We start from the raw sequence: 26500 nt of genomic DNA, 5'->3' as shown, positions 1-26500 counted from the left end.
GTGCTAAAAAAAAAAAAAAGTTGCAAACTATGGACTGACGCTGTAAGTATTGTTATGTGATAGAGACACCACTCAAGTATGCCCGTGTGTCACGGATGACACGCGCAGACACGAAGTCTGACACTCTTTGACGTCCACAAATTGGTGATACACTCTACAACGTGTCAGACCTTGTGTCTCATCTCATGGCCTGCAGTTAAAAATTAAACATTTTGAAAAAAAAGGTCTTATCTAGTGATACTTGGAGAGAGAGAGATGAAAAGAGACTGAGGGAGACAAAGTAAAAAAAAAAGTAGATCTTTACTTATTTTTTTACCAATCACATAAATTAAGTTAAGAGAGAGAGAAAGTCATCTCAATAAATATTACAAAAATGCCTTTTTAAGTGAATCACATAAAAATGTTTTATATTACTTATTAATATCAACATGCTTTCATAAGTATTACATAAAAAAACATTTTTAAAGAAACAATACAATATATATATATATATATATATATATATATATATATATATATATATATATAATTGGACATGATTTAGTAGGATCAACTAATATTATCAAGTCAGAATTGACTCTGGCCAGGCAAGATCCAACCCATTGACAGCCCTCTGAACCATATGGTGGTTAATGACTCCTAAAAGGATCAACTAAATTTATCGAGTTGTTCCAATGAATCGAAACATCCAGTTATTAATGGAATCCCTTGTCTGCTTGATGTGAAAATATTCATAGGGTTGAGGGCTTCCACACACACACATATATACAAAGGAAAGATAATTATCATAGGCATGCATGTAAAAGATTGAAGATGGAAGCGCTTCTTGAACTTCTAATAAAGAAGCAGCCATCTCAGCTGCTAATTTTTGCATTATCACTTTCTCAACAAGCAAATTTCTTGAGAGAAATTAAAAACAATAAAATTTTCCAGGAAAATCTATGAAGGTAAGCCAAAAATGCCATTTTATGTTTTTGGTGATCATTTAAAAAGTAGAAAAATGCTTGAGATCAATAAAGCATAAGAAACTCGAGATAAAAAAGAATTCCATGCAAATTGAAATATCTATCAAGATAAGATCACAATTACAGAAAGCTGCTGATATTTCAAAAAAAGATTGTATAATTACAATCATAAATTTGATCATTCATAATGTTTTCATGATATTTGCAATATAACCATGGTACCATCACATTACAGAAGTACCTGGTCAATCAAGTCAGCATTTGTCAGTGACCAGCCTTTCTTCCGATAAGCCTCACGAACTTCTTCACATGAGTTACAGCAAGCATCATCTGACTGCATTAAGGTAGCAAATCATGACAGCACGTGGTCAGGAATCCAGTAGTTGTATGAAAGTAGCAAATCATGACAGAAAGTGATCAGGAACCAGTAGTTACTGTTAAACATCTGAGCATCACCAAACAGTAAACCACTTCTTGAAGGAGATAAACAGTGGTTAGCAAGAATACATTTTGTCCTTTATATTTGAATAGTTAACGTCTGAAAGGTTTAGAGCACAGATGAAAAACTAGAAATCTTAGGGTCTTTCAGAGAACATGGAATTGTGTAGAGCTGCAACAAGCCTCCTGTACGATACTGTCTGTTTGTATAGGAGGAAACAAGTTAACTTGGAGAAAAATCTACAGAAAATACGAAATCAGCAGAAATTTATCAAGGCAGAAGTTTATTTTGCCACTTGGGGAAGACAAGCTTAAAACCAAAGTTCAGATAAGATCGAGCATCATATCTGAAAGGACAATGATGCACAGAATTCTATTCATAGATACCAAATTTAAACACCAAGGTTAATAACTTAAGTTAACTCCGAAGAGAAACAACAAATATTCCCTGATATCTACATGATATAAGCTTAAAACCAATTCTAACTGCTGAGCAAGTCCCCTAACTCGATACACAAATTTTGGCTATGGGGGAAATTCTTGACAACTTCAGTGGAGAACTGATGGAGTTGTGTGGATATTACTATAGTAAAATTTGCCAACATTGTGCCACAACAAATATTTTTTGAATATACTATGAAAAAGTCCTCTGACATTGTGAGAATGATTCCATGTATGCAAAACTACCCGAGGCAACAAAACATGTCAGCAGTTGCAAGACCTAGTCTTACTGCAGCTTTAAGCATGTTTATGAAAGTCATAATCAAGTCCTATCTTTACTATTATCGTCCCCTTTCTTGCAAGGCACTCTTAAAATTCATTGTGCTGGCACTTTTACTTGAGAGGAAAAAGTTTCTTCCTTGCAGACTGATTTATACTCTTTTTGAAGAAACACCTCATAGATTTTCACACCAAAAAGCATGTGGCTGATAGGAAGTTCATAAGAAAACGGCTACAAGACAAACTATCACTACTAATGTCGATTTGTAAAAGTTCCTAGTTCAGCAAACCAACTGATCCAAAAAAGAAATAATGGTATTAACTTTCTTTCTAGTATTTGAATTTGAACCTTTCAGGAGAATTTGTCTGAGTAACAGAACATAAAATAAATAACCTTCTTAAAAGAAAAGGATTGCTTCACCCATGAATTAAAAGCAACTACCAAATTTTTACAACTAAGCAATTAAATGTGATCAAACCAGACTATGGTTAATGTTGCATCTAAGTATTGACCTTTGATGCTTCTAGTAAGGTATTCCAAAAAAGGAAAACAAGATCATGTGTTCAAGCTCTCAATAGTCTAAACCCTTAGCCTGAAGAATTTGTAAGCACACACACAGTGGCATGCATACATATTTCTGTTTACAACCATGTCCGGCTGGTATCGCCCTAGTCGGATGGTACCAACCTGACCATTTTAATGCTAGCCACCGGCCGGAAAATAACCAGGCTGATACCACCTGAGGATGGTATATATATACATACAAAATCCTTAAGTGGTGTGAGGTCTATACCAGTTGGTGACAAAAATTATTACTTAAAACCGAACCTACACATTATTTAGGTCGGATTCAGGTCATATCTGTATGTCCTTAAGTGAAAGTTTAAAAGTAAAGTTGAGCTAAACCCCTACACAAACCAACTAATCACTCTAATAATGTCAAAGAGAAAAAGACAATTAATCATTTTTGAGAAAAAAAACTTCGGTAAACCTTTGGAACTTTTTTGTTTGGTTACGCGGAGAAACCCATAGCCCGGTAGCAAGTAGATCATAGATTGACCCCCTGAGCATCGGGCCCTATGCTCCGCGTTGGCTTATGCTAGAGAGTGACAGTGACACCCATAAGAATCGAACATTGACAACCCATATGATAACCTAGGCCCTATCCCACTATGCCAACCCTCTTGGGACAAGACTTCAGTAACTTAAAAAGCGGCAATGGCAACAATACATAACTTGTCATTCAACATCACCAATACATCACTAGTCTTTTTTGAAATATTTAGGTTTGATCTCACTCAATGTCACAAATCTCGTTATCAGGATCTTATCGGCAAGAACAAATAGCATAAGTGATGGCTTGAATGCATTACATTTTCAAATTTTGGTTAGCACTTAAAAATGACACAATAAAATCACAAAATTTTCAATAGACGATTGATATCTTAAAATTGTATTCCCATTCCCATGAGTGTCAGCCCCTTGCATTAACGAGGGCAAGGGATAAGCCCATGCACAGCCAATGTATGGTGACTCCCTAGGGGCAAGGGGTACGTGCCACAGGTTTACACCATCGGGACAATGACCATAAGTACAACAAACTCAGCCAGAGCGACTAGATCTCTGATTCCAAGGGTGGTTTCTGGTACTTCATGAAAAAAAACTTGAACCCATGTTAGTTCACTCTGGGTTGCCCAAGTAGTTAGGTCAGTTATTAGGAACCCATCTTGCTCATGGTCGATTTCTCCTGGTATCATACTGGTGGTTTGTCAGGTGGATGCCCTTTGTGAGCTAAGGTAAGGCACTCACTGGAGGGTCTAGACATGATTTTTTTTTAGCATTGTTCTTTGCACTAAAATCATGTTTTTGGTAAGGACCCTTAGTAAAAAAAACAGTAATTTTTTTTTTTTTTTAGTTTTTATTGTTTTTTGCACATTTGACTCTACATTTGTTATCTATATAAGATTTTTTTGCAAGGATTGAAAAATCAATAGCCTATAGTGTACTAAATTTTCAACCTTCATACCAACAGGGGCTTCGCTAGAGGCGGCTAATGGCAGTTCAACCCGTTAACCGGACCAAAATCAACCCATTAACCAGACTAGAACCAGCCTGTTGAAACCCGGACCGGCACAGCCCAAGAGCTACAGTAATGGTCCAGGCCTAACTCATGAACCGTGTAGTGGGACGTGCCGGTTTCATCTCCCAGCGCAAAAACCCGCTACGATCCGAACCCGTTTAACCCATGAATTAGACCGGACCAACCTGCAAACCCACCTTAACCCGTCTAACAACCCGTCCAGTGAACCCTATCAGTTATAAAACTACTAGTTTCGGTTTTTTCCAAAAAAAAAAATCCCAACAGCTATAAACGACTAGTTTGAGGGGTTATTTTTAGTTGTAATATTTATAGTTTTAGATTTTTTTTTCTAATTTTAATTTGTAATCTACTTGTGATTTTTTTTTTCATAGTAAAATTTTGGACTTTGGTCCCATGGTTTTTTTTCTTTGAAGATTTTCATGTAAAATCATGATGTCTATTTTTTTTTCTGATTTTTTTTTTAATTCTGCCGGTTCAACCCGTGAATCGACCTGCCTAAGCTCGGCTCAACCGTGCTAGTTCCACTGGGCCGGTGTGGTTTGGCCTTCTCACAAACTGTCTGGTTCAATGAATCGACCCGTCTCAACTGGTCTGATTCATAAACCGGCCCGTTAATGGGCTTGAACCAGTGGGCTCCGCTTGTCTGTCTGGAGTAGTTAGTGCATGTTACTTTGTCTTGGGACGTTGTCAGTTCGAATCCCAATGCTATGGTTATATAAATGGTAGGGGTCTGCCTAGGGATGGCAGTGGACCGGGGGACAACGGGGCCCCACCCCGCCTCGCCCCATTTGGACCAGGGATGAAGGTCATGAAACGGGGATGAAGGTCAAAATCTATCCCCGTGTGGGGATGGAGGCGGGGATGGACTTACACTTCCCCCCGCCCCGCCCCCATCTCAATCCCCGCCTTTCCCCGCCCCGCCCCATCCCCAATCTTTTAAGGAATGACTATAGACCGAGGGGAAACGGGGGCCCGCCCCGCCTCACCCTTGTTTGGACCGGGGATGGAGGACATGAAACGGGGATGGAGGCACGGGTGGAGGTTAAAATCCATCCCCGTGCAGGGATGGAGGCGGGGATGAAGGTTCATATTTTGAAACAGGGCGGGGGGGGGGGGGGAGACCTTGTCCCCCGCCCCGGTCCACTGCCATCCCTAGGTCTGCCTAACCCCAGATTTCTATGTCGAAAAAAATCAACCTTCATAAAACCATATTTTTATGAATTCCTACTATTTTGACAATGTCAAGCACAAAATGGGGTTAGATTTGGTCAAAAACTTCTCACTATGAGTAGAGTCATCCTTGCCCACAAAGATACCAAATACCTTATTGTGGGTAGGAAAGCCCCTGGTAAAATCTTGGATGGCTGAAGGTTAAAGACCCGTAACTTTAAATGATTGAGAGAGAAAGGAATAAAAAAACATAAAAAAAACATCCAACACAATTTATAAAGCATGACTTCTAAAAAGTGGTTCATAATCTGATATAGATTGAAGTCTTAATAAACAATCTTAGTAACTTTGTGGACATAATTCAGGATTATGATTTTGTAAATGTGAGTTGCTTAGTCTTTACTAATGCAAGAGCGGCTAAATGTATTTATTTTGTCTTGCTTTCTGTGATGTTTATCGGCATAAAAAGAAATATATTAAATAAGGGTAAATATTGGCTACTAATGAAGGTAATGAACTAACGAGTAGAAATCAATTTTTTCTTTAAAAATTTCCAACTTTTTTGTATATCAAATGTTAGAGATGTGATCTACATGGTGTGTTTAGTAAGAAATTTATTTTGAATCATGTGATTATGACAAGTAATTAGGTTTTTAAAGAGGTTCAAAAATCAATGGCCCACAATGTACCAAAATTTCATAACACAAAAGATCACATTTTTACATCAGAAAAGCACGATCCAAGGCTTGATCCTTAGTAAACAAAGCATGTTGAATGCATAAATTGGTTAGATTGAGTCTATACAACTTGCACCTATGATTTCTAGCTCATTAGTTTTGTACATTCATTAGTAACCAATATTAACCCATTAAATAAACTTTTAAACAAAGCTATGTATTTTTTGTGAATTGATTTGACCTTAGTTAGGAATCTTTTTTTTTTCCTCTTTTAATTTGATTCTTATGTGTGCCATTGCAAACTGTTCACAAGGACCAGCCTTTTTTTTAGTCTATGAGATATCCTATGAACATGAATAATTGTGGAACTTTGAAGATTGGATTTTTATTTTTTATTACTAAGAACCCTCACTGAGAACTAGGCCACTTAATGGACCCACCTCTAACCAGACAAACCCTGGGTAGGGCCCATGACTACCATGCCTTACGTGGCCCACCTTCAAAAGCTACATACATCCGTGAGCTAGTAGGGTTTGATCCAGTACTTCATCTCAATGCCTTCACAAGTGCCCCGTTGGCCACGCTGGTGACCTCAAGTGGAAGGAATATATAATAAAATGGTCTGAAACCAAAGACCTATACGAGCAAAGAGTACTTAAACCCAATTACTAATTAAAAAGATTCTTATTACTCAAAGCATGAAAAGGTGGATCTTTTAGCCCACAAGGTTTGTGTAGGGGTAGTGTGAAAATTAGGGTTTCTTTTAACAGAAAAACCGATATTTTCCAATAAAATACAAAATTTTTGTTGAAATTTAAATTGGTCTAATTTAATTTTTTATTATCCTTTGTGAAAATTAATTAAAACTGGTTGTATTTTCTTAAATTTAAAATGTCCGTTAAAAAAGCATGAAATTTTTGAAAATTGAGAATTGGTAGTTTATATTTACTTAAAAATGGTTTGTCACTATGAGTAGGGGTAACTTATAAATGTCACCAATTTGATGGATGACACAAGTTCAAAACCCACACAGTGCATCCATTGCTGCAAGTTCAAAAAGAGTTCAATACTGCATGTCTCTTGTCTTATGACCAAAGTAGCTGGTTTCCTGGTGGGCAAGTGGGGCCTAATCGAGGGGTTTTAACTGCTTGAAAGTTGGCTATATAGCAGGGCGTCGTTGTCTCCCAAACCTACCACTTGAGCCAGGATTTCCTCTCCTCAAACACATTAAAAACAATGAGCTGCCTTTACCGGCGTCCTTACATGCAAGAGGCAAAGACCAGGTGCAATGTGATTGCATACTTTTGGCATGCTGCTGTACCTAGTCGCCCTCCATCTGCCTGGGCTCTACATCTGACAGGCTGCATCCCAAACAATTAGCATTTTCTTTGGTTTCCTTGTTTTTTTTTTGGTGTAATGTTGTTGGGGCTGTTGTCTAGGATGCACATGAGCTGGGTTTGAGCCGAGCTTGGGCTGGCTCGGCTCGGCTCCAAAAAAAATTGGCTGTTCAAGCTCAGCTCAAGCTCAAACTGAGCTTGAACACCTTTTGCCCAGCTGCTTTTAATTTAAAAAGAAAATTGAAAGTTTTTGAAAATCGTGTAAAAAGCCTTTTTGAAAGAAGGTAAGACAATGGGATTTAAAATCACCCCACTTCAAGGAAAGACCAACAACCTACCCATTATTAGATAATTAAAAAATATTGCATGTGACATGTGTTAAAGATAATAAAATAATATTTAAATAATTTATTTTAAGATATTTTTATATTTATTAAAAAATAGACAAATTCAAGTATTGTATCAATTTTCTGCAATACGATACGTATTGGCCGATTCAGGCCAGTACGCACCGATACTGACAACACTAGTCCAGACAACATTAGGGATGCACAATGAGCTCGGCTCGACCTTGTTCGAAAAAATAAATAAGTTGAGCTTGATCAATGGTTCAGGCTCGATATACGTAAACGAGCCAAGCATGAACAACCAATCCAGCTCGGATAAGCTCAATTAAGCTCGACAAACACACACACACACAAGATGTCGAGTGACATTATGGCAATCACATATATAGTACAACATTCATGAGCTACAGTGTGAATCTTCTACTAACAACACTGGTCTAGACAACATTAGGAATGCACAATGAACCGAGCTAGCTCAGTTCGACCTCATTCGAAAAAATAAATAAGTTGAGCTTGAACAATGGTTCAGGCTCGATACACATAAACGAGCCAAGCATGAACAACCAGTCTAGCTCGGATAAGCTTAATTAAGCACACACGCACACACACATTATATATATATATATATATGTGTGTGTGTGTGTGTGTGTGTTGCCACACATTTGCAGATGTCCGACGACATTCGTATATATATAATATGACATTCACAAGCTAATATGTGAATCTCTTTTAAGTAGATGAAATCGTCAAAGAGGTTTGTAAATGTGTGGTGACACTCGCATATATAGTATGACATTCACGCTACAGTGTGAATATTCTTTAAGTATATTATATTATCAAGAAGGTTCACAAATATGTGACAACATTCGTATATATATAGTACGACATTTGTAAGCAACCATGTGAATCTCTTTTAAGTAGATCAGATCGTAAAGGTCTACAAATGTGTGGCGGCATTCACAAGCTACCATGTCCACAAATGTGTGGCAACACACACAGATATATATATATATATTGGCATTTGTGAGCTACCATGCAAATATACTTTAATTAGATCATTTCGTCAAGGAGGTCTACGGAGAAATTCACATATGTATAATACAACATTCATGAGTTATCATGTGAATCACCTTTACGTAAATCAGATCATCAAGGAGATTCGCAAATATGAATGTTACAGATTTTGATTCAGAATGTTTGAATATATATAATTAATGTATAAAATAATTACTAGTTCATTTATGAAACTGCAACTTAATGTTCAATTTTTATGACGTGAATGGAGAAATTTCATGGTAATAGCATATTGATATTTAATATTTTATGAAAATAGCAAAAAAATGATTGTGTATTTATTTTTACCCAAGTTTTATATTGTTTTGGTATTTGAATCCAATTAAAGATCCATATTTAGGATAAAAATCCATGATTTTCGATAAACATTCATAATTAGATCCAATTTGATACCAATTATAACATTGAAATAGAAAAAAATGCTTGTGTAATTATTTTTTACACAACTTTTATATTGTTTTGGTATTTGAATCAAATTTGAGATCCATATTCGAGACAAAAATTCATGATTTTCAACAAACATTCATAATTGGATCCAATATGATACCAGCTATAACAATGAGGTATCAAAAGAGTGGTATTTGTACAAGTTTTATATTGTTTTTACACTAGTTTTATAATGTTTTGGTATTTAGATCCATATCCGGGGTTAAAATCTATATTAATATGTTAAAACATGGATATTGGTGTACGGATCAGGTCACGAAGTTATCCGACCTATTATCAATGTGTGTTCAAGTTGTCCAAGTTGTCCGCACAGCATAAATCAAACAATGGACATAAGTAACGCAACCTCAGTAGACACTCCAAACAAATGTTGGACTTGCTACAGTTGTTTGTTACAGAACAGGCAGAGTGTGTTGTGTCTGTTTTGTTCATTCTGTCCAATCCTGGACAAGGCATAAAAAACAAGCCCTTATGGTACATGTACAAGCCACAGGCTGGAAACGACAGTGTAATTCTAGGTAGCTTTTGTAAGAGCACGGATAGACACACAAATAACACTAGAACACATTTGGAAATTTGAAACTAAAAACTACATAATACGATAGAAAGAGGGGCTCAAAGCTTTCCCTTGCCTTAATGCCGTTCCTTCCTTTAATCAAAATCATCTGGATTCCAAGTTCAACATCATAGTAACTGCTGGGATATTTATTGACCACATCAACTGAACTTGCCTATTTCCACCTTCTTCTTCAGTTTCTGGCCATGATAGATGAAAGCATCCAAGATCCCAGCAACAGTGAAAATCCCTGAAATTTTTGGAATTATAAAGTACAAACATTATTTTGTTACTTGGACATTGTGAACAATGTTCACGGAAAGGTATGAGAAGTCTCCTAATTTTACTTCAATAAATTATGGTGATGGACTTGGTATGCCGTGAGAATTTAATACCTCCAACTACAGCACAAATATTTGTAAGAAAATGTAGAAAGGATGTTCTTGACTCTGTGAAAATCACCTGCAATGTGATGAGAAAAATGGCTGGTTACACAATAGATCCATCAATTGTGAAGAACAAAAACTAAATCAGCAGCTATTTTGAGGAACTGCACATTAGCTAAGGATTAGTGGAATTGGACAGAATTGACAGAACCATAAAAAGTATCATTGTTTTTAGATTGTGTCTATGGGACACAAAATGACTGCGACATGATATGACATACGTCCAAGGCATTATATTCTAATAATTCTTTTCTAACATCGTTATACTATCAAATCATGCATTCATGTCTTGAGTCCATATCGTATCTGCATCCATATCCATGACATAGATGGCAAGTTGGCAACGTGTTGATTGTCATGACAATTTAACAAAACTAAAGTATTATCCTTTTTGACAAGTCCCAGACAGAGACAAAGGTAAGATGGCGAAAACAGATGACATAAGTTTTCTGAGGAAACTAACTCCCAACTATTTGTGCAAAATTTTATTAGCATACATAAGTTACAAATCCTCAGAAATATATATCAATACCCAACAGGCATAGAAAGTCCAAAAAGGAGATCATATAAGATCATTAAGACCAAGATCATCTTCTGTGAGCCTGTAATCAATCACTGAAACAAACAACCTAAAAGGGTATTAAATGAGCATAACCAATCTAAACATGGCACCCTTCCACAGCCTAGAGAAGGTGTTGAGACGTCTAAAAGACTTCTTGACCCAACAATCTCATGGACTGATCAAAAGACCATCAACCACAACTAGAGATCTTGAATGAAATCAAAATCCAATAATAGTATATGCAACTAAGGTCTGAACAATCTGTCTGATTTACATTCAGTACAAAGTAACCTCCAGGAAACGCATAGACTAACCAGACAAGGATATTTTTGTTGGTACAAGCAAGTTTGGGTTTATGATTGATGTAACATCCATTGCTTGTCAACATCATTTTAGAAATGAAGTTCTGGCTGGGAAGCTAGCTAAATATAACTAGCCTTAACTAGAGACGATGAAAGCATACACACACAGATTTGCATGCATGCACACACATAGACACATACATAAAAGTACATCTTTGTGTCGCATTAACATTCATCATAGGAATCAAAACTAAGCTCTTTTTCCTAAGAGAAAAATTGCTTCCTATCAATGTTGTAACTGACACATGAATAATCCTGATGCCACAAAATCATTTCCCAGCGATTGATAGAGATCATGCAGAAATGCTCCCAGCCTAAGATTTTCATTTCATTTCTTTCCGTTATTATGGAACCTCTCGGTCCATAACAGGATGTTCAAACCAAAGCAGTGGTTTCTCCCTGTTATCAGAAGTAAAAAGGAGAAAGTGTTGATAATTTACTATTTTTTATCCAACATATGTGAATCATCATGATGCCACATAACCACTTCGTAGCATGTTCCTACATCAATCATGCATAAATACCTCCAAGTTAAAAATCCATTTCTTCCCTTTCCTATATGGTTCATTTCACCCATATAGTACCTTCGAGAAGACAAATAAACTACACAGCATAATTCAGTTAACATTGCAAAACAGAAGGGTCCCAGTAAGAAGTGAGATATTCACAATGCTTTAAACACCAAATGCAACCACAGAGAGAAGAAAATCAAGTAGATTAGAGGCTCCAACCACAGTTCACTTCATTTGATGAAGAAATCCCTTCAAGAAAATCTACACTTTCAACACAAGATTTCTCTATGCACTCACCTTAATAGGGGATAGGTCATAAAAGAAGAAAACACCTGGAAGAGATTGCGACCAACCAAATGCTGCATTTTTGAAGTGCTCAGTCACAGAGAACTGCACAGACAGGTTAATGGGCAAGGTACTCTAACCATCTAAATATGTGATCTGTATTTCTGGAGTTTGAACTCCTAAATTGACTACCTGATTTGACTGGATACTTTTCCCTCTTAGATCGGTGTACGTCGTAGGTACAACCTGGAAAAAGGAAGCCAGTATACCTAAGTCCAGGAACTTCAAAGGCAACTAGATAATATTAAGAATGCAATTAAATAAGACAAAAATAATCAAAAATACCTTAATGAAATACTCATAAGCTCCGGAAGGTGTATGCTGTATTCGTGTAACACTGAAAGTTTCAGACACAGACAATCAGAGATGTTCAAGCACCATAAAAAGTTGGACTAAAGTCGCATAATTGAACACAAATTATTAGGTCAAAATGCACCCAGATACTTACCCATAAAGTGGATCAATAACGCCAGGAAAATAATCTCCAAAAGCCAGCTTATTTATCTTGTGGCTTATCTGTTCCAAGAACCATTCAAAGAGATCAATTTTCTTCTTTACTCTTTCTCTATAAAAAAAAAAACCGTAACAATATTTCAGCAAAGTTGTAAACCTGAAACACAATTGTTTCAAACTACCATGTTTAAATTCATGAAGCATCAATAGCAGATCACCACAATACATTGAAACTGTCTTTTTGAAACACCAGCAAATCATGCACATGGATGTTGTCTTGATGAAAGCTTTTCCCAGGGGCAAAATGAAAATTGCCACCAATTTTATTTACTTCCAGTAAACCATAAATGTTGCATCCTTCACCTTCTTCTTCTTTTATCCTCTGAAGAAAGCCCTCTCTTTTGCACTGAACAGAAAGAAAGTACATGAGTAGTAGTTCAACCGGTTTACAAGTGCTAGATGGTAGTAATAGCTTCTAAATGGAGTTATGCTATTGTGGACACTGGAGAGAGAAAGAAGGTTGACAGCCACAGGAAAATTGATAAGACAACGAGCCTTTGAGAGAAGCTATTCATTTTCATTAAATAACAATTAGAGCAATTGCTTACTCTATGATGCAGTTCTATTGACCCAAGGACATGAGTCATGACACCAAGTTAACTGATAGGGGTGTAAGCGGGTCTGTTTCAGTTCAGGTTCGGGTCAGGTCTTATTAGACACGATTTTGATGCAGGGTCTAAAAGTAAGACCCAAACCTGACCCAATCTAATTCAGGTTCGGGTTTGGGTACAGCTAGAAACTGTTGAGCCATATGGGTTAATGGGTCCGGGTATGCATCGGGTCGGTTGTTTAGAAGACCCGTTTTGATTTGGGTCGGGTTCAGGTCTGGGTATGACTGAAAAAAGTAGACCCATATAGGTTAATGGGTTCAGGTATTAATGGTTCGGGTCTTAACGGGTTTGGGTTTCAGCTCGGGTCTTGATATGATTGGGTATTCTAGACCTAATTACCCGTTCTGCATTGTCATCAAGATAATGAAAAACATTTAAAAATCTTCAGGGTTCTGTTAAGTTTGGAGTTTGCTAATCAGAAAACCTAATAAAGGGTGGTTTCACATAGGATCATCATTTGTAATACAGCTAGCAGTGACCTACTTTCATAGTAATGGAAGATTATGATGCATGATTTAGAGTATGTAGATGGCAACAGACTGCACTGTGCTATCATCTGATGCCTAAAAGATCAAACATTAAGAAGAGAGTCTTCGGAAAGGAACGACAGCCATATGCACAACTATAACCCCCACACAAACACAAACTTTCAGAAGTACCTGGTCTATTGAGTCAGGGTCTGCCACTGCCCAACCTTTCTTTTGGTAAGCTTCACGAACTTCTTCGCATGAGTTACAACAATCATCATCTGACTGCACTAAAAGATGAAATGATGACAACCCAGATGGTCAGCCATACAACAGTAAGATCAAATGTCCAAGCATGAATCAATCAGTTTGAACGATAAAACTGCAGCCCACAACAAGATGTTCTCCTATAACATTAAATCATTAACTTTCATAAGCTTTGAAAATCAGGGATAATCAAGAGATTTCTGCACATCTTTGAAGACATCAAATTGGGCAGCAGTGTTATTGAGTTAAGCCTTTTGCAAAAACACCAGCAATCTGTTCAGAAGGAAGCCTATATATATATATATATATGGAGAGAGAGAGAGAGAGTAATGCAAAGGTGCTCCGCGAGCACCCACACCCACCTAGTAGAAATCATGGTGGGTTGCATCTTTTCAATCCGGATTCATAGTGTTAAAATGTAAACTGCAATATATATATATATATTATTTAATATTATTATATTTTCTTTTTCTATTTTTTTATTTTCTTTTTTAGCATCTAGTTCAATAGAAACTAGATATTTTGATCCAGTCAAGTTCCTGTTGGAACTTGACTGTGCAAGTAGCTGTTGGACTGTAGTCCAACAGCTATATTAAGAGACGTCAACGTCTCTTTTTGGAGAGCTCAAAATGAGCTCTCCTCTCTCTCCCATTGTTTTCTATATATAGGGGTGAACCCCTTCAATGTAAATTACCATGCTTCTTAAGCATTTTGTTCATGAATAAAGTATTATTTATTTTTCAAGTGTTCTTCCCTTTATACCCTTTCAAGGGTCATGCTTTTAGTGTCTCCAATAGACACTTGTTTGTGAGTTATTTGTGCATTTGTTGAAGACCACCATTTCATTACATGGTATCAGAGCTACGAAATCCTTAGATCTTGAAGTGCTTTTGCCTCGATTTCCGTGCCACATTTACAAAAGGTGTTTCATCACCTTGTTCTTGGCTCAAGAAGATTTGTTTGAAGAAAGGCGAACTTGTGCTACAAAAAAATTTGGTTTTGTATCCTCTCTTATTCATTTGTCTACTCTTTTTCTTTTCTTTTTATTTTTCTCTCTCTCTCCTCCTATTTATTCCTCTCTTACCCTTGTAAAAGATGGATGACAATGATAAGATCACCATCATTCCTATGAAGCTAAATGATACTAACTATGTAATGTGGGCTTCGATTATGAAGCACCACATTTGGGGAAAAGGTTTATGGGGTATAGTGGATGGTTCCGATTTGGAACCTAAACTATCTCTTACCAAGAAAGAGGGTGATAAAGAGGTTTCTCTAACGGAAGAAGAGAAGAGTAAGGCGTTAGCCACTTATGAAAAGAAATGGAAAGAATGGAGGATAGGGCATGCAAAAATTATGTCATGGCTCATCAATAGCATAGACATTAAAAAATGCTCTAGTCTAGCTAAGTTTGAGCATGCCGATAAGGCTTGGGAATACCTCAAAAACATGTATTCCCTTAAAGATATTGCACATGTATGCAATTTACAAGATAAAGTTCGGACAATGACTCAAAAAGATAAAACTATTCGAGAATATTATAATGAGTTGTCCGAACTTTGGGAAGAGTTGGCTCTTCTTGAGCCCAAATGGCATTGTGCCGAAGACATCGAGCTTCGCCAAAAGCAACTCGATATGGAACATTTCTATCAATTTGTGAATGGTCTAAGGCCGGAGTTTGAATCCACCAAATCGGCCCTTTTACATCGTGGAAAAATTCCTTCTATTGTTGATACTATAGAAGAGCTCACTATGGAGGAAAATAGACTTAGAAAAAGTACTCCAAAAGTTGATGATGACTCCGTTTTAGCTGTATCTAGACCGGGGAATCATACTCGTACTTACAAGCCGCCTCATTTTGGAAGGCAAAACGGCGACTTTGATAAAAGAAAAGTTATTTGTCATCATTGTCATGAACCGGGGCACTATAGGCCTCAATGTCCAAAGTTAAAAAGAAGAGAAGAAAAAAGAGTTGCATCTGTTGAATCTGAGTCAAAAGATCAAGATGCACCTGTGTCTATGGCTCAACTGATGGAAATCCTTCAACCTCTTCTCAAAGGGGTATCCTCCTCAACCGAAGCCTCAACTGGAGCGGCAGTTGCATCTTTCTCCGGTCCAGGTAACTTTCCTTGGCTTTTAGATTCTGGTGCTTCTTTTCATATGACCCCAAATGTTAATAGTCTATCCGAATGTCTTAAAAATGACTCAAGTGTGTCAAAGGTTTTTACAGCCGATGGCACATCTCTCGAAGTAAAAGGAATAGGATGTTTTGAAAATCTTCAAAAATCCAAAAGATTTTTTATCCCAGAAGTTAGATATATCCCTAAACTTAATTTGAATCTCTTATCTGTCTCGCAAATATCTGATTATGGATGTAATATCTCCTTCTCTTCTCATGGTTGTTGGGTACAGGATCGCCAGTCAGGGAAGCTGATTGGGGAAGGCCATAGAGAAGGAGGACTTTATTACATGGACTTTTTGGAATTACCCAAGAATGCATTTTGTTATAATATTCAGAAATTAGAATTGGATTTATGGCACAAAAGGCTTGGCCATCCTCATATGTCTAAAATTCAATATTTTCCAAGTTTGGAAAAATTTTGTAATTCTGAAAATTTTTCTTGTAAAGACTGCATTCTTGGCAAAATGAAAAGGTTACCATTTCTTAGTAGAACTTTTGTTTCCGCACGACCACTTGAGTTAATACATTCGGATGTTTGGGGCCCCGCACCAGTTATTTCCAAAGGTGGTTATACATATTATGTCATTTTTGTTGATGACTTTTCTAGACATACTTGGATTTATTTTCTTAAACATAAATCTGATGTCTTTGCTAACTTCCAAATATTTCATAAAATGGTTAAAAATAAGTTTCAAAATGATATTTCTGTTTTTCGCACTGATTCAGGGGGAGAATTTATGTCCAACGAATTCAAAGACTATCTCAATTTACATGGTATTACACATCAAAGATCATGTCCACACACTCCACAACAGAATGGCCTAGCCGAACGCAAACATCGGCACATTATGGAAACTACTAGGACATTGCTAATTGCAAATCAAGTTCCAAAAAGTTTTTGGGCTGAAGCGGTCCTAACTGCCACCTACCTCATTAATAGGATGCCATCTTCCTCATTAAAGAATACAACTCCAATAGAAAAGCTTGTTAATTTAACTCCAGATTATTCTAGATTAAGAGTCTTTGGATGCAAATGTTTTGTTTTCACCAACAGAAATGATAAACTCTCTCCTCGTGCAATCCCATGTGCCTTTTTAGGATATGCTGATAATCAAAAAGGCTACAGGTGTTTCGATTTTCAAAATGACAAATTATATGTGTCAAGAAATGTATCTTTTTTGGAAAAAGAAAGCTTCTTTGAATTTGAAAAATCCAAGGATGTCACTGAATACTCATTTTTAATTGATCCAACTTCAAAATCCAATGAATGTGATGTTGGATGTGACCTTGACAATGATCAAAGTCCTATTGTTGTTGAAAATGATGATAATGAAGAGCAAATCCATAGGGATGTTAGTTTACAATATTCAAGACGTAGAGAGCAAAATCTTCCATGTGCATTACAAAAATACTCTGAAGTCCCACCTAGAAAAACGTCTAGAATCTCTAAACCTCCAGAAAAATTTGTGTCTTATGAATCTTTTTCACCCACGTATAGGGCCGCCATTACATTAATACAATCATATGTTGAACCATCATCCTATTCTCAAGCAAAAAATCATATAGAATGGATAGAAGCCATGAAAATAGAATTGGATGCACTAGAAATGGCCAATACTTGGACGATACAAGATATTCCTCCGGGTAAGAAACCTATAGGTTGTAGGTGGGTATACAAAGTCAAAACCAAAAGTGATGGGACCCTGGAAAGATATAAGGCCCGTTTAGTAGCAAAAGGATATGCCCAAGAGTATGGCATCGATTATGAAGAAACATTTGCTCCTGTGGCCCGTATGACCATTGTTAGAACTTTAATAGCCTTGGCCTCCATTAGAACATGGCCTATCTTTCAATTAGATGTCAAAAATGCTTTCCTGAATGAGAATCTCGTTGAAGAAGTATACATGGAAGCCCCACCTGGTATTAGTATCCCTAAGGGTAAAGCTCTTCGTCTAGAAAAAGCTCTTTATGGTCTTAAACAGGCTCCAAAAGCCTGGTATGACCGATTTAGTCATGTTATGCTTGATATTGGTTTTCAACCTTGTTTAACTGACACTGCTTTGTTTGTTAAGAAATCTGATGCAGGCATCATTATTCTTCTTCTCTATGTGGACGATATGATCATCACCGGAGGCGACAAACAGGGAGTTGCAAATATCAAATCTCTTCTTAAAACTCACTTTGAAATGACTGACTTAGGTTTATTAAGATATTTTTTAGGCATTGAAGTTGCTTATTCCCCTCGGGGGTATTTGATATCTCAATCTAAATTTGCTCTTGATATCGTTTCCAGGTCTGGAATTACAGATGATAAGAAAGTAGACACTCCAGAAGTTGTCAATGTTAAAATGAAAATTGATGATGGAGAACTTCTTGATGATCCTACTCCTTATAGACAACTTGTTGGAGCTTTTTCTTATCTTTCCATTACTAGGCCAGATATAACTCATGCGGTTCATACAGTCAGTCAGTTTCAGCATGCTCCCACCTCCGTGCACATGGGAGCGATTTTGCGTATAATTAGATACTTAAAATCCTCTCTTTCACGAGGACTCTTCTTGTCTGCTTCATCTTCATTAAATTTAATTGCATATACTGATGCTGACTGGGGAGGTGATCCCAATAATAGACACTCAACTACTGGTTTTTGTGTGTTCCTAGGTGAAACCTTAATTTCGTGGAGGTGCAAGAAGCAGCAGAAAGTCTCTCTTTCCTCCACCGAAGCTGAATACAGAGCCATGGCAACCACCACTATGGAGGTTGTTTGGCTCAGACGATTGCTAGTAGATATGGGAGCTAAAGCAACGCAAGCTTCAAAGATGTGCTGTGACAACAAAAGTGCGATCTACATTGCAAGCAACCGGACATTCCATGAGCGCACTAAACACATTGAGATGGACTGTCACTATGTCAGAGAGGAATACTTACATGGAACCATTGATCTGCCATATGTTACATCAGAATATCAATTAGCAGACTTCTTCACCAAGCCTCTCGCTGCTCCCAGATTTCACTTCCTCTTAGACAAACTTTCGCTCATTGTACCGTAAGTTTGAAGGGGAGTGTTAAAATGTAAACTGCAATATATATATATATATATATATATATATATATATTATTTAATATTATTATATTTTCTTTTATTATTTTCTTTTTCTATTTTTTTATTTTCTTTTTTAGCATCTAGTTCAATAGAAACTAGATATTTTGATCCAGTCAAATTCCTGTTGGAACTTGACTGTGCAAGTAGCTGTTGGACTGTAGTCCAACAGCTACAATAAATGCTGTGGACAGCTATAATAATAAATGTTGTTGGACTGTAGTCCAACAGCTATATTAAGAGACGTTGGAATCCAACGTCTCTTTTTGGAGAGCTCAAAATGAGCTCTCCTCTCTCTCCCATTGTTTTGTATATATAGGGGTGAACCCCTTCAATGTAAATTACCATGCTTCTTAAGCATTTTGTTCATGAATAAAGTATTATTTATTTTTCAAGTGTTCTTTCCTTTATACCCTTTAAGGGTCATGCTTGTAGTGTCTCCAATAGACACTTGTTTGTGAGTTATTTGTGCATTTGTTGAAGACCACCATTTCATTACACATAGATATGTTCAACATAGTCTATTTGATAAGAATCATGTCTTGGGTCATGTTTTTTGGGTATAAAATAAGACTTTTTAAATCATGAAACTTTGGTACATTGTGGGCAGCTGATTTTTTAAGGTCTTAAAAACTATACAATCATCACAATCACATGATCCAAAGCTTGTTTTCTACTTAAAACTGAATGTAGATCACATCTATAAGGTCTGGTCAACAAAAAAAGAATTTTGTAAAAACAAAGCTTTTACTAGGTGGGAGTAGGTGCCCTTGAAGCACCCTTTTACAAAGGGTTTTTTTACGTTTTCCTTAAATCTGACCAAACAAATGTGTTCTACATGCTTGATTTTATAGGAATCTACTCTTGGATTGTCCAATTCTGACACAGGTAGGTTTTTATAAGGTTTAAAAATCAACGTTCTAAGATTTCATAAATATTCAGGGCTTAAAAGATCATGTTTTTAAATTAAAAAAAACATAATCCAAGTGTCGTTTCCTAGCAAATCGACCATGCCGAACACATCTGGAGGGTTATATTTGCGAAAAAACTGAAAATACATGTTCTCTCATAGTAGGCTGGCGGTAGGCTAGAAAAGTGGCAGGCAGCTAACACTTTTCCTATATATATTGGTTGATCTGGATTTCTCATCAATATCACAATATTTTCAAACTATCAGGAATAGCTGTGGCTATAGTCCAGATATTATAACAAATGGAGGAAAGATTCATCGGAGTACCAAACGTATCCGTTATAGCATAATCGAGTGAAAGAACTTAAATTACTAAACTGAACCCATTTTTTGTAGTGTCACAAAATAAAAATTAGCCCACATATTTAGAGCCTATGTTTTCTTTATCTCCTTGCCTTAGCATAAAATGCTGGACTTGTGTTCAATCCTTTTCATTTTTCATTTCAGAGTTTTGTTTTCTGATACCATTTGAATTCACTGCATAATTTTCCGCTGGGAATCTCTTACATGAAAAAAGTGAAGTATACCAGCTACTTTAAGATGCTCTTAAAAATCATTAATGTGGTATAATATTTGTACTTCCCTCAACTACCGTATTGAGGTTATAACAAACCATTGATTCTTAAGAGCATATTTTTTACTGTTGGGTAAGCCCATGAAGTTATATGCTGCCAGGACAGTGACCATAATTACGGCAGGCAGAGCCAGCATGGCTGGGAGGCGGTTTCTCCATGTAAATATCAAAAAAAAAATATTGCTTAGCATTATTATGCATTCATTCAAGTGTCATCAGGATACTCCGTACAAGATCTCTAAAATATTAAACAATTTTGTGTTTCTTGAGAAATCTCAGCAATCTGACATTTTCAATTGGATGGAACACAACTTTTGCTCTGGAAATACTTTTCTTAGTACTAAAATAAAGCTTGCTATTTCAAATCCCTATCACTTCTGTGCTCAGGCATAAAGAATTTCCTCCATATCCAAATGTACGTATCAAGTTAAATAATTTGACAAGTCTCGAAAAGCATCTAATTTCATATGATCCACAACCACACCAAACCACTACTAGTTATGTTGACTTAAGGAGTTCAAGTAGGTCTAACCCGTCAGACATAGACCCAACATGACCCAATTCTCATGGAAATGTAGGTTGGTTAGGGTTGGGTTTAAAATTTAATTGCTCTTTCAACATAGTTGGTTCAGATCCAATGTGTTTTGGACTTGGTGTTCTACACCTAACCCAAATGATTCCACTTACATAATGACAAATAAAAAATATCTCAATAAAAGAACACAACGGCCTCATCCATGACATTAGTTGACACAATTTGCATATAACAAAGGTTACAATCAAATGATAAATATGTGAATAGTCCATGTTCACGCTTCTATTAAGGCCTAGTAAAAAGCTCCCATATTGAAAAATTGCCATATTTTTCTTAATTTGGTCCTCGCTTCTTTTTTGCTCTTCTACAATTTCCCCTTATGATCTTACCAAATCTACAGATGCATGTATGTGCACATTTGCATGCTTAGCCAGATATACACATGCATACATGTGCCCATAAAACCGTCTAGAATCACGTTATCTTGACGGAAATGCTTCATAGAGTGATGAACTAGATTGCTAGTTTTCGCAACAGCAGACACGCATGCCACATTGGAAATATAGGAAGCAAAAAAGTCGACAGAAATATATAGAATTACTTATAGCGTCCAAACTTTACACTTGAATATCAAAAGGTATACGGCTTAAATACATTATTGATTCGGAACCACGGCAAATGATAGACCCGTTTAAGAATATAGCTGAGCAATAAGACTGCTAACTTTTCAGTCTAGCTGAAGATCAAACAACACAGAAAACGTACCACTTCTGCACCATAACAAGAGCCACAGTACGTCTCATTGTGCTCAAGCCTTCCTCCATGTCTCTGTAGAGGTTTTTCAATCTGAAACCATTAAAGTAACAAATTTACAGTCAAACCCAAAGATTTGTGGTTAAGACAGAACAAAAGCCAAATTTTGAAAAATAAAGGTTTTATGTCAAATATCATGTAATCAGATGGAGAAACAAAATCATACTTAACAAGAGATTGATCTACTTATGTTGATCAATCACTTAACACTACAGCACTCAATTTGTTATATATCTGTGTCCTGAACCACAGCCAAACAGGATACAAGACTTCAATGAAGATACTGTGGGAAGCCTTTGGGCTGACTCACTGATCAAGAAGCTTTGAGATATTAAAGAAAAAAGGTGGATAAGTACTTGTAGATGATATAGTAGTTACATCAGATGCTTCAAGTTATGAAAAATCATATGTGAAACCCACAAAACAAATCTATCAACATATGCCTGTGACAATGAATCCCAAACAGAGCATGGAATAATGCAACAAATCTACAAAAAATCAAACAACTTGCTATCCAACTGGCATGTATCAGTATTTGATAGCCTGAAGTAATCAGGTAGATAATAAAGTAGCAGAAAGGTGGTGATGGTGGAAAATCATTTTCTTAACACAGACCCAGGTAGAGGTCTGAGCATGAAAGGGAAAATAGACAAATGACACTAAAAAAACCACAAATCCTGTTGGCTTCCATGCTAAAATTTTCCATTGTCAACCTCATTATTTGCTCCATCATATGTCCAGATGATTTTAAAATGACTATTCGATTTCATGATGTTTGAATTCCCTTTAGAATTGGAACCAAACATAAGTTTCCTTTTATATATGCTCAACTCAGAGACACCCTGTCAAGGCCTATTTTGTGGAAATCAACTTCAGATCTTGCAGGAGGAAAGAACTAAACATTTCATGAGAAAGTGAGAAAAAAAAAGAAAAATGCATAGATTCCACAAAGTACCATTGGGAGTCAACATTTAGGTAATAAATCAACAAAAAAACAAAAGAGAGTCTCATTCTTATCAATATAAAGTCCATGCAGACATAATATAAATTGTATCATCAGGAAGGACACAAAGAGCTATCATTAACTGTGTGCTTTTCCATGCATGCTGCACCCAGTCAAAAATCTTGTCACAAATGATGAACTCATTGCTGATCCTCACAGATATATAACTTCTACCAATACTGCACTTTTTGTAACCCCAGTTTGACACTTATTAATCAACATATCCTATAGAGACAAATACCGAAGATACAGCCTAGACAATGCCTTGTTTATACTTTAAAACACATTACTCGTAGCTAAATAAGAAAAATAAGGGAATATCAACCATGGAACAGTAATTTATGTATAGCACAAAATTACTATTTTCACAGTAAACAATTAAAAGTGCATATTAAGACCAGAATAATAAAAAGATCATGACCTTGGGGGCACCAATTCCATCCGACCTGGTACCAATTACATTACCATGCTGATCAATCCTTTTCTTGAATATATCATGTTTCTGACAAAGAAAAAAGAATGAATGAAAGAAAGGAAAAAAAGATTTTAATATTAGCTCAAACCAGACAGCTTAAAAAGAACATGCTCAAACATGAAGCCATGATGAGTAACGGCCCCATCAAAATATTTCCAAAGAAAGTAGTTAAGGGTGTGCATATTTTGCTGGACCCAAAACAAATCAAGCCTTTTCAGATTTTTAAGTGGACCAAACTTACAATATCAAAATGCTTCTCCCCGCTGATATCCATCGCATCAACGCTGAGCATAGAGCATCCAAGGGCTGGAAAAGTGACATCAAACTGTGAAAGAAGAAGGAAAAAGGCAAATATACTTGAATGAGATTATTGAAAAAACAAAATTTCTTCAATAGTTGATAAGCAACCAAGAGAAAAGATCAAACTCATTCTACACTTCTCAATTTTGATGAATATCACAAGGTATGGCGAAAAACACCTCCATAATCTTTTTCTAGATCATAAACACATAGAATTAGCAAACAGATTCAACAGTCGAAGCAAAACCAACAAACTAGTGGACACTACGAACAACATCCAGTAGGTGGAAGAGAAATAACAAGTTCTCTGGGGCTTTGACACAATGCCTCCCATCGAACCTAACTAGCAGAATAACGGCAATGATATCAAAGGTGCAACAGTCAAGAGAAAACAGGAATAATGCTAAATGAAACTATAATGGAAAAGACAGATATACAACATTTATGCGAAGAGTTCCTCCTCTTGACACATCGACGATCATCTCAGACATGGTAACGGCATGAAGATAAGATTCTGCAGAAGCAAACAACATCCACCAATTCTTTAATACAACCAACCCACACAAAATAACGGCATTGTTCATCTTCTTGTTGAAAAGAAAAAATCACGAAAATGTCAATTTTTTCTAAAAGGAGTTGAGCTCTCTTTCTTGTGAACACAAACTTAATAAAAATTTCCTGAAATAAAGGGGAAAATAAAATTATCATCCAAATCACAGCTTTCTGAAATACAAATTTCTTTCACAGCTTCTTACCCAAAAATCACAAAGTGGGTGTTCTGAATTCAACCCAAAACCCAATTCAATTTTGTTAATTCAACAAATCTGAAATCAAGACATGAATCATAAACGAGGAAAAGATTAAACCCAAACGTGAGATTCCTATCCTTTCTTACCACAAAAATCCTGACGGAAAAATGAAAATCGCCTTTTAGAAAACCGTAATAGCGACTCCCGCCAAAACCCAAGCTCTTTGTCCTCATAAGATATAGGGTCGAATTGCTCGAACCAATGAGTTCAATCGGATCATCAAATCCAACAGAAAACCAGTAAAACTAAAAGAGAAAAATTTCGTCCCCAAAAAGTTCCGATCAAAAAAAAAACAAGAAAGAGAAGAACTCACTAAATTCTGAGAAGACCAACAACAAGATGAAGGCGGAAGAGACGAGGGTGATGAGCCCCCCAGAGAGCGTGCTGCTGTAGAATTCCTCGCTGATCTTCGGGTGGACGTCGAGATTCCGGAACTTCCTCAGCAATTCCATAATTCCGGCGAGGAATTCTAGGGTTTCCGAGCTCCCCTTTTTCCTTCCCGATTATAGATCATCCATGTTCTTCCTTTTTCTTTTTAAAAAATAAAAATCTTGATGCAGCCATGCAAGTTTGGTTACTAAAATGCCCCTTCATTAAATCGGGTCAGATTTCGGATCTTCATTCCAAATAAGGCTTGAACCGAATCCGATCAGATCTGGACCCTTACAACTCTAGATTAATCCGGATCAGATCTGGTCCGTTACAACTCTAGATCTGTTGGAATAGGCGTATTACGTGGCTCCGTCGTTCGTAAAAGGAGAAAGAAGAAAGGGCCGGGCTAGACCCGTTTAATACCAGATCCGGAATTACTTGCTTACCTGGTTATGGTTCAGGATCTGCATGAACTGGCATCTATGTTTCGGATCCCAACTGGATTCGGATATGGACTTCCCGATCCGAAATGTGTAGGATATGATTTGGACCAGAAAAGGGCCCGACCCACTTGCATACCTGCACTGCTGTGACGTGTAATCCACCGAGACCCGATAATGGACCATGACTCACTTGCACCCCCTACACGTTGGAGATATGTAACCCACGAAGAGTCTCTCAAGCTTCCCTCTATCAATGGATCCGCTTTGTCTCGGGTACCCGACCTGGCTCGAACTCAGATGTCTGGGTCTGGGCATAAAAATGTCAACCAGAATGTCATCCAGCTGACTAGCAGTGAAAACGGGTCGGATATGGGTTAAATCTTATCAGATTCAAATCCAAATTCAAAATATAAACAGTAGATCCAAATCTGAAACTGGGTCTGAATAAGATCTAAGGAGCTAAGGTCGAATCCAAATCTGAAATACAAGGGGTAATACTGGATACGTAAAAAATAGAACAAAAACAAAACAAACAAACTATTTGCAAGTAAAAAATGTAACCTGATCAGATTTTTTTATTTGGATCAACTACAGATCCGACTTAAAATACGTATCCAAATCTAAAATTAATCCAAACCGATTGGAATGCAGTAAAAAGATCCATATCCGGAAATAACCTGCCAGACTCGTATAGGATATTTGACAATATCCAATCTGTTTGCGGCCCTACAGCAAAAAAAAACGGATCCAAGTAACACATAGATCAAGCAGCACAAACCTGACTCCATGACACGATGAACGCTCTAAAGCAATGAATCTTTTTTTTTTTTTGACGTCCAAATAGTAAAAAAACTCTCGCCGAGAACCGGGTCACTTAATGGGCCTGCCCCATGTGAGGTAAACCCCGGGTGGAGTCACCGACACCCAAGTCCCTATGGAGCCCACCAGTTAAAGGCAGCCGCACATCCTGAAGGAGTCGAACCATGAATGACCATCGTGCCCCCAA

General features: G+C 36.9%; 1 protein-coding gene across 5 annotated transcripts; it reads right to left on the bottom strand.

Moving 5' to 3' along the window:
• Nucleotides 1-1142: 1142 nt before the first annotated feature.
• On the bottom strand, nt 1143-25195 carry LOC149819631 (uncharacterized). 5 transcript variants are annotated; one of them, XR_016426388.1, is made up of 14 exons: nt 24993-25195; nt 24311-24384; nt 23812-23895; nt 23517-23597; nt 22045-22125; nt 13844-13936; nt 12740-12919; nt 12509-12576; nt 12346-12397; nt 12193-12246; nt 12013-12105; nt 10229-10295; nt 9910-10083; nt 1143-1299 (listed from the first exon to the last, which is right to left on the bottom strand). XR_016426388.1 is itself a non-coding variant. In XM_089981966.1 (13 exons), the coding sequence occupies exons 1-13, from the start codon at nt 25129-25131 to the stop codon at nt 9995-9997; spliced, it is 1155 nt and encodes a 384-aa protein (XP_089838092.1). In that variant the 5' UTR covers nt 25132-25195; the 3' UTR covers nt 9605-9994. The 5 variants fall into 5 exon arrangements, 2 of the variants coding, with proteins under 2 accessions (XP_089838092.1, XP_089838093.1); XR_016426389.1 differs by lacking the exon at nt 1143-1299 and adding an exon at nt 9605-9720; XM_089981966.1 differs by lacking the exon at nt 1143-1299 and having other exon boundaries at nt 9605-10083.
• Between the last annotated feature and the right edge of the window lie 1305 nt (nt 25196-26500).

This window comes from Nuphar pumila, chromosome 12, assembly GCF_984573655.1.
Source record: "Nuphar pumila chromosome 12, dmNupPumi1.hap1.1, whole genome shotgun sequence".
NCBI classification, from domain to species: Eukaryota; Viridiplantae; Streptophyta; class Magnoliopsida; order Nymphaeales; family Nymphaeaceae; genus Nuphar; species Nuphar pumila.
This window is presented reverse-complemented; position numbering and strand designations above follow the sequence as displayed.

Bases quoted from the DNA above. Each gene is read 5' to 3' on its own strand.
- LOC149819631 (XM_089981966.1), bottom strand. From the start codon at position 25,131: ATGGAATTGCTGAGGAAGTTCCGGAATCTCGACGTCCACCCGAAGATC. The intron at 23,598-23,811 runs GTAAGTTTGGTC...TTTCTTTGTCAG, and splicing joins GGGAGAAGCATTTTGATATT to AAACATGATATATTCAAGAA. The intron at 22,126-23,516 runs GTCATGATCTTT...TAATGGTTTCAG, and splicing joins ATGGAATTGGTGCCCCCAAG to ATTGAAAAACCTCTACAGAG.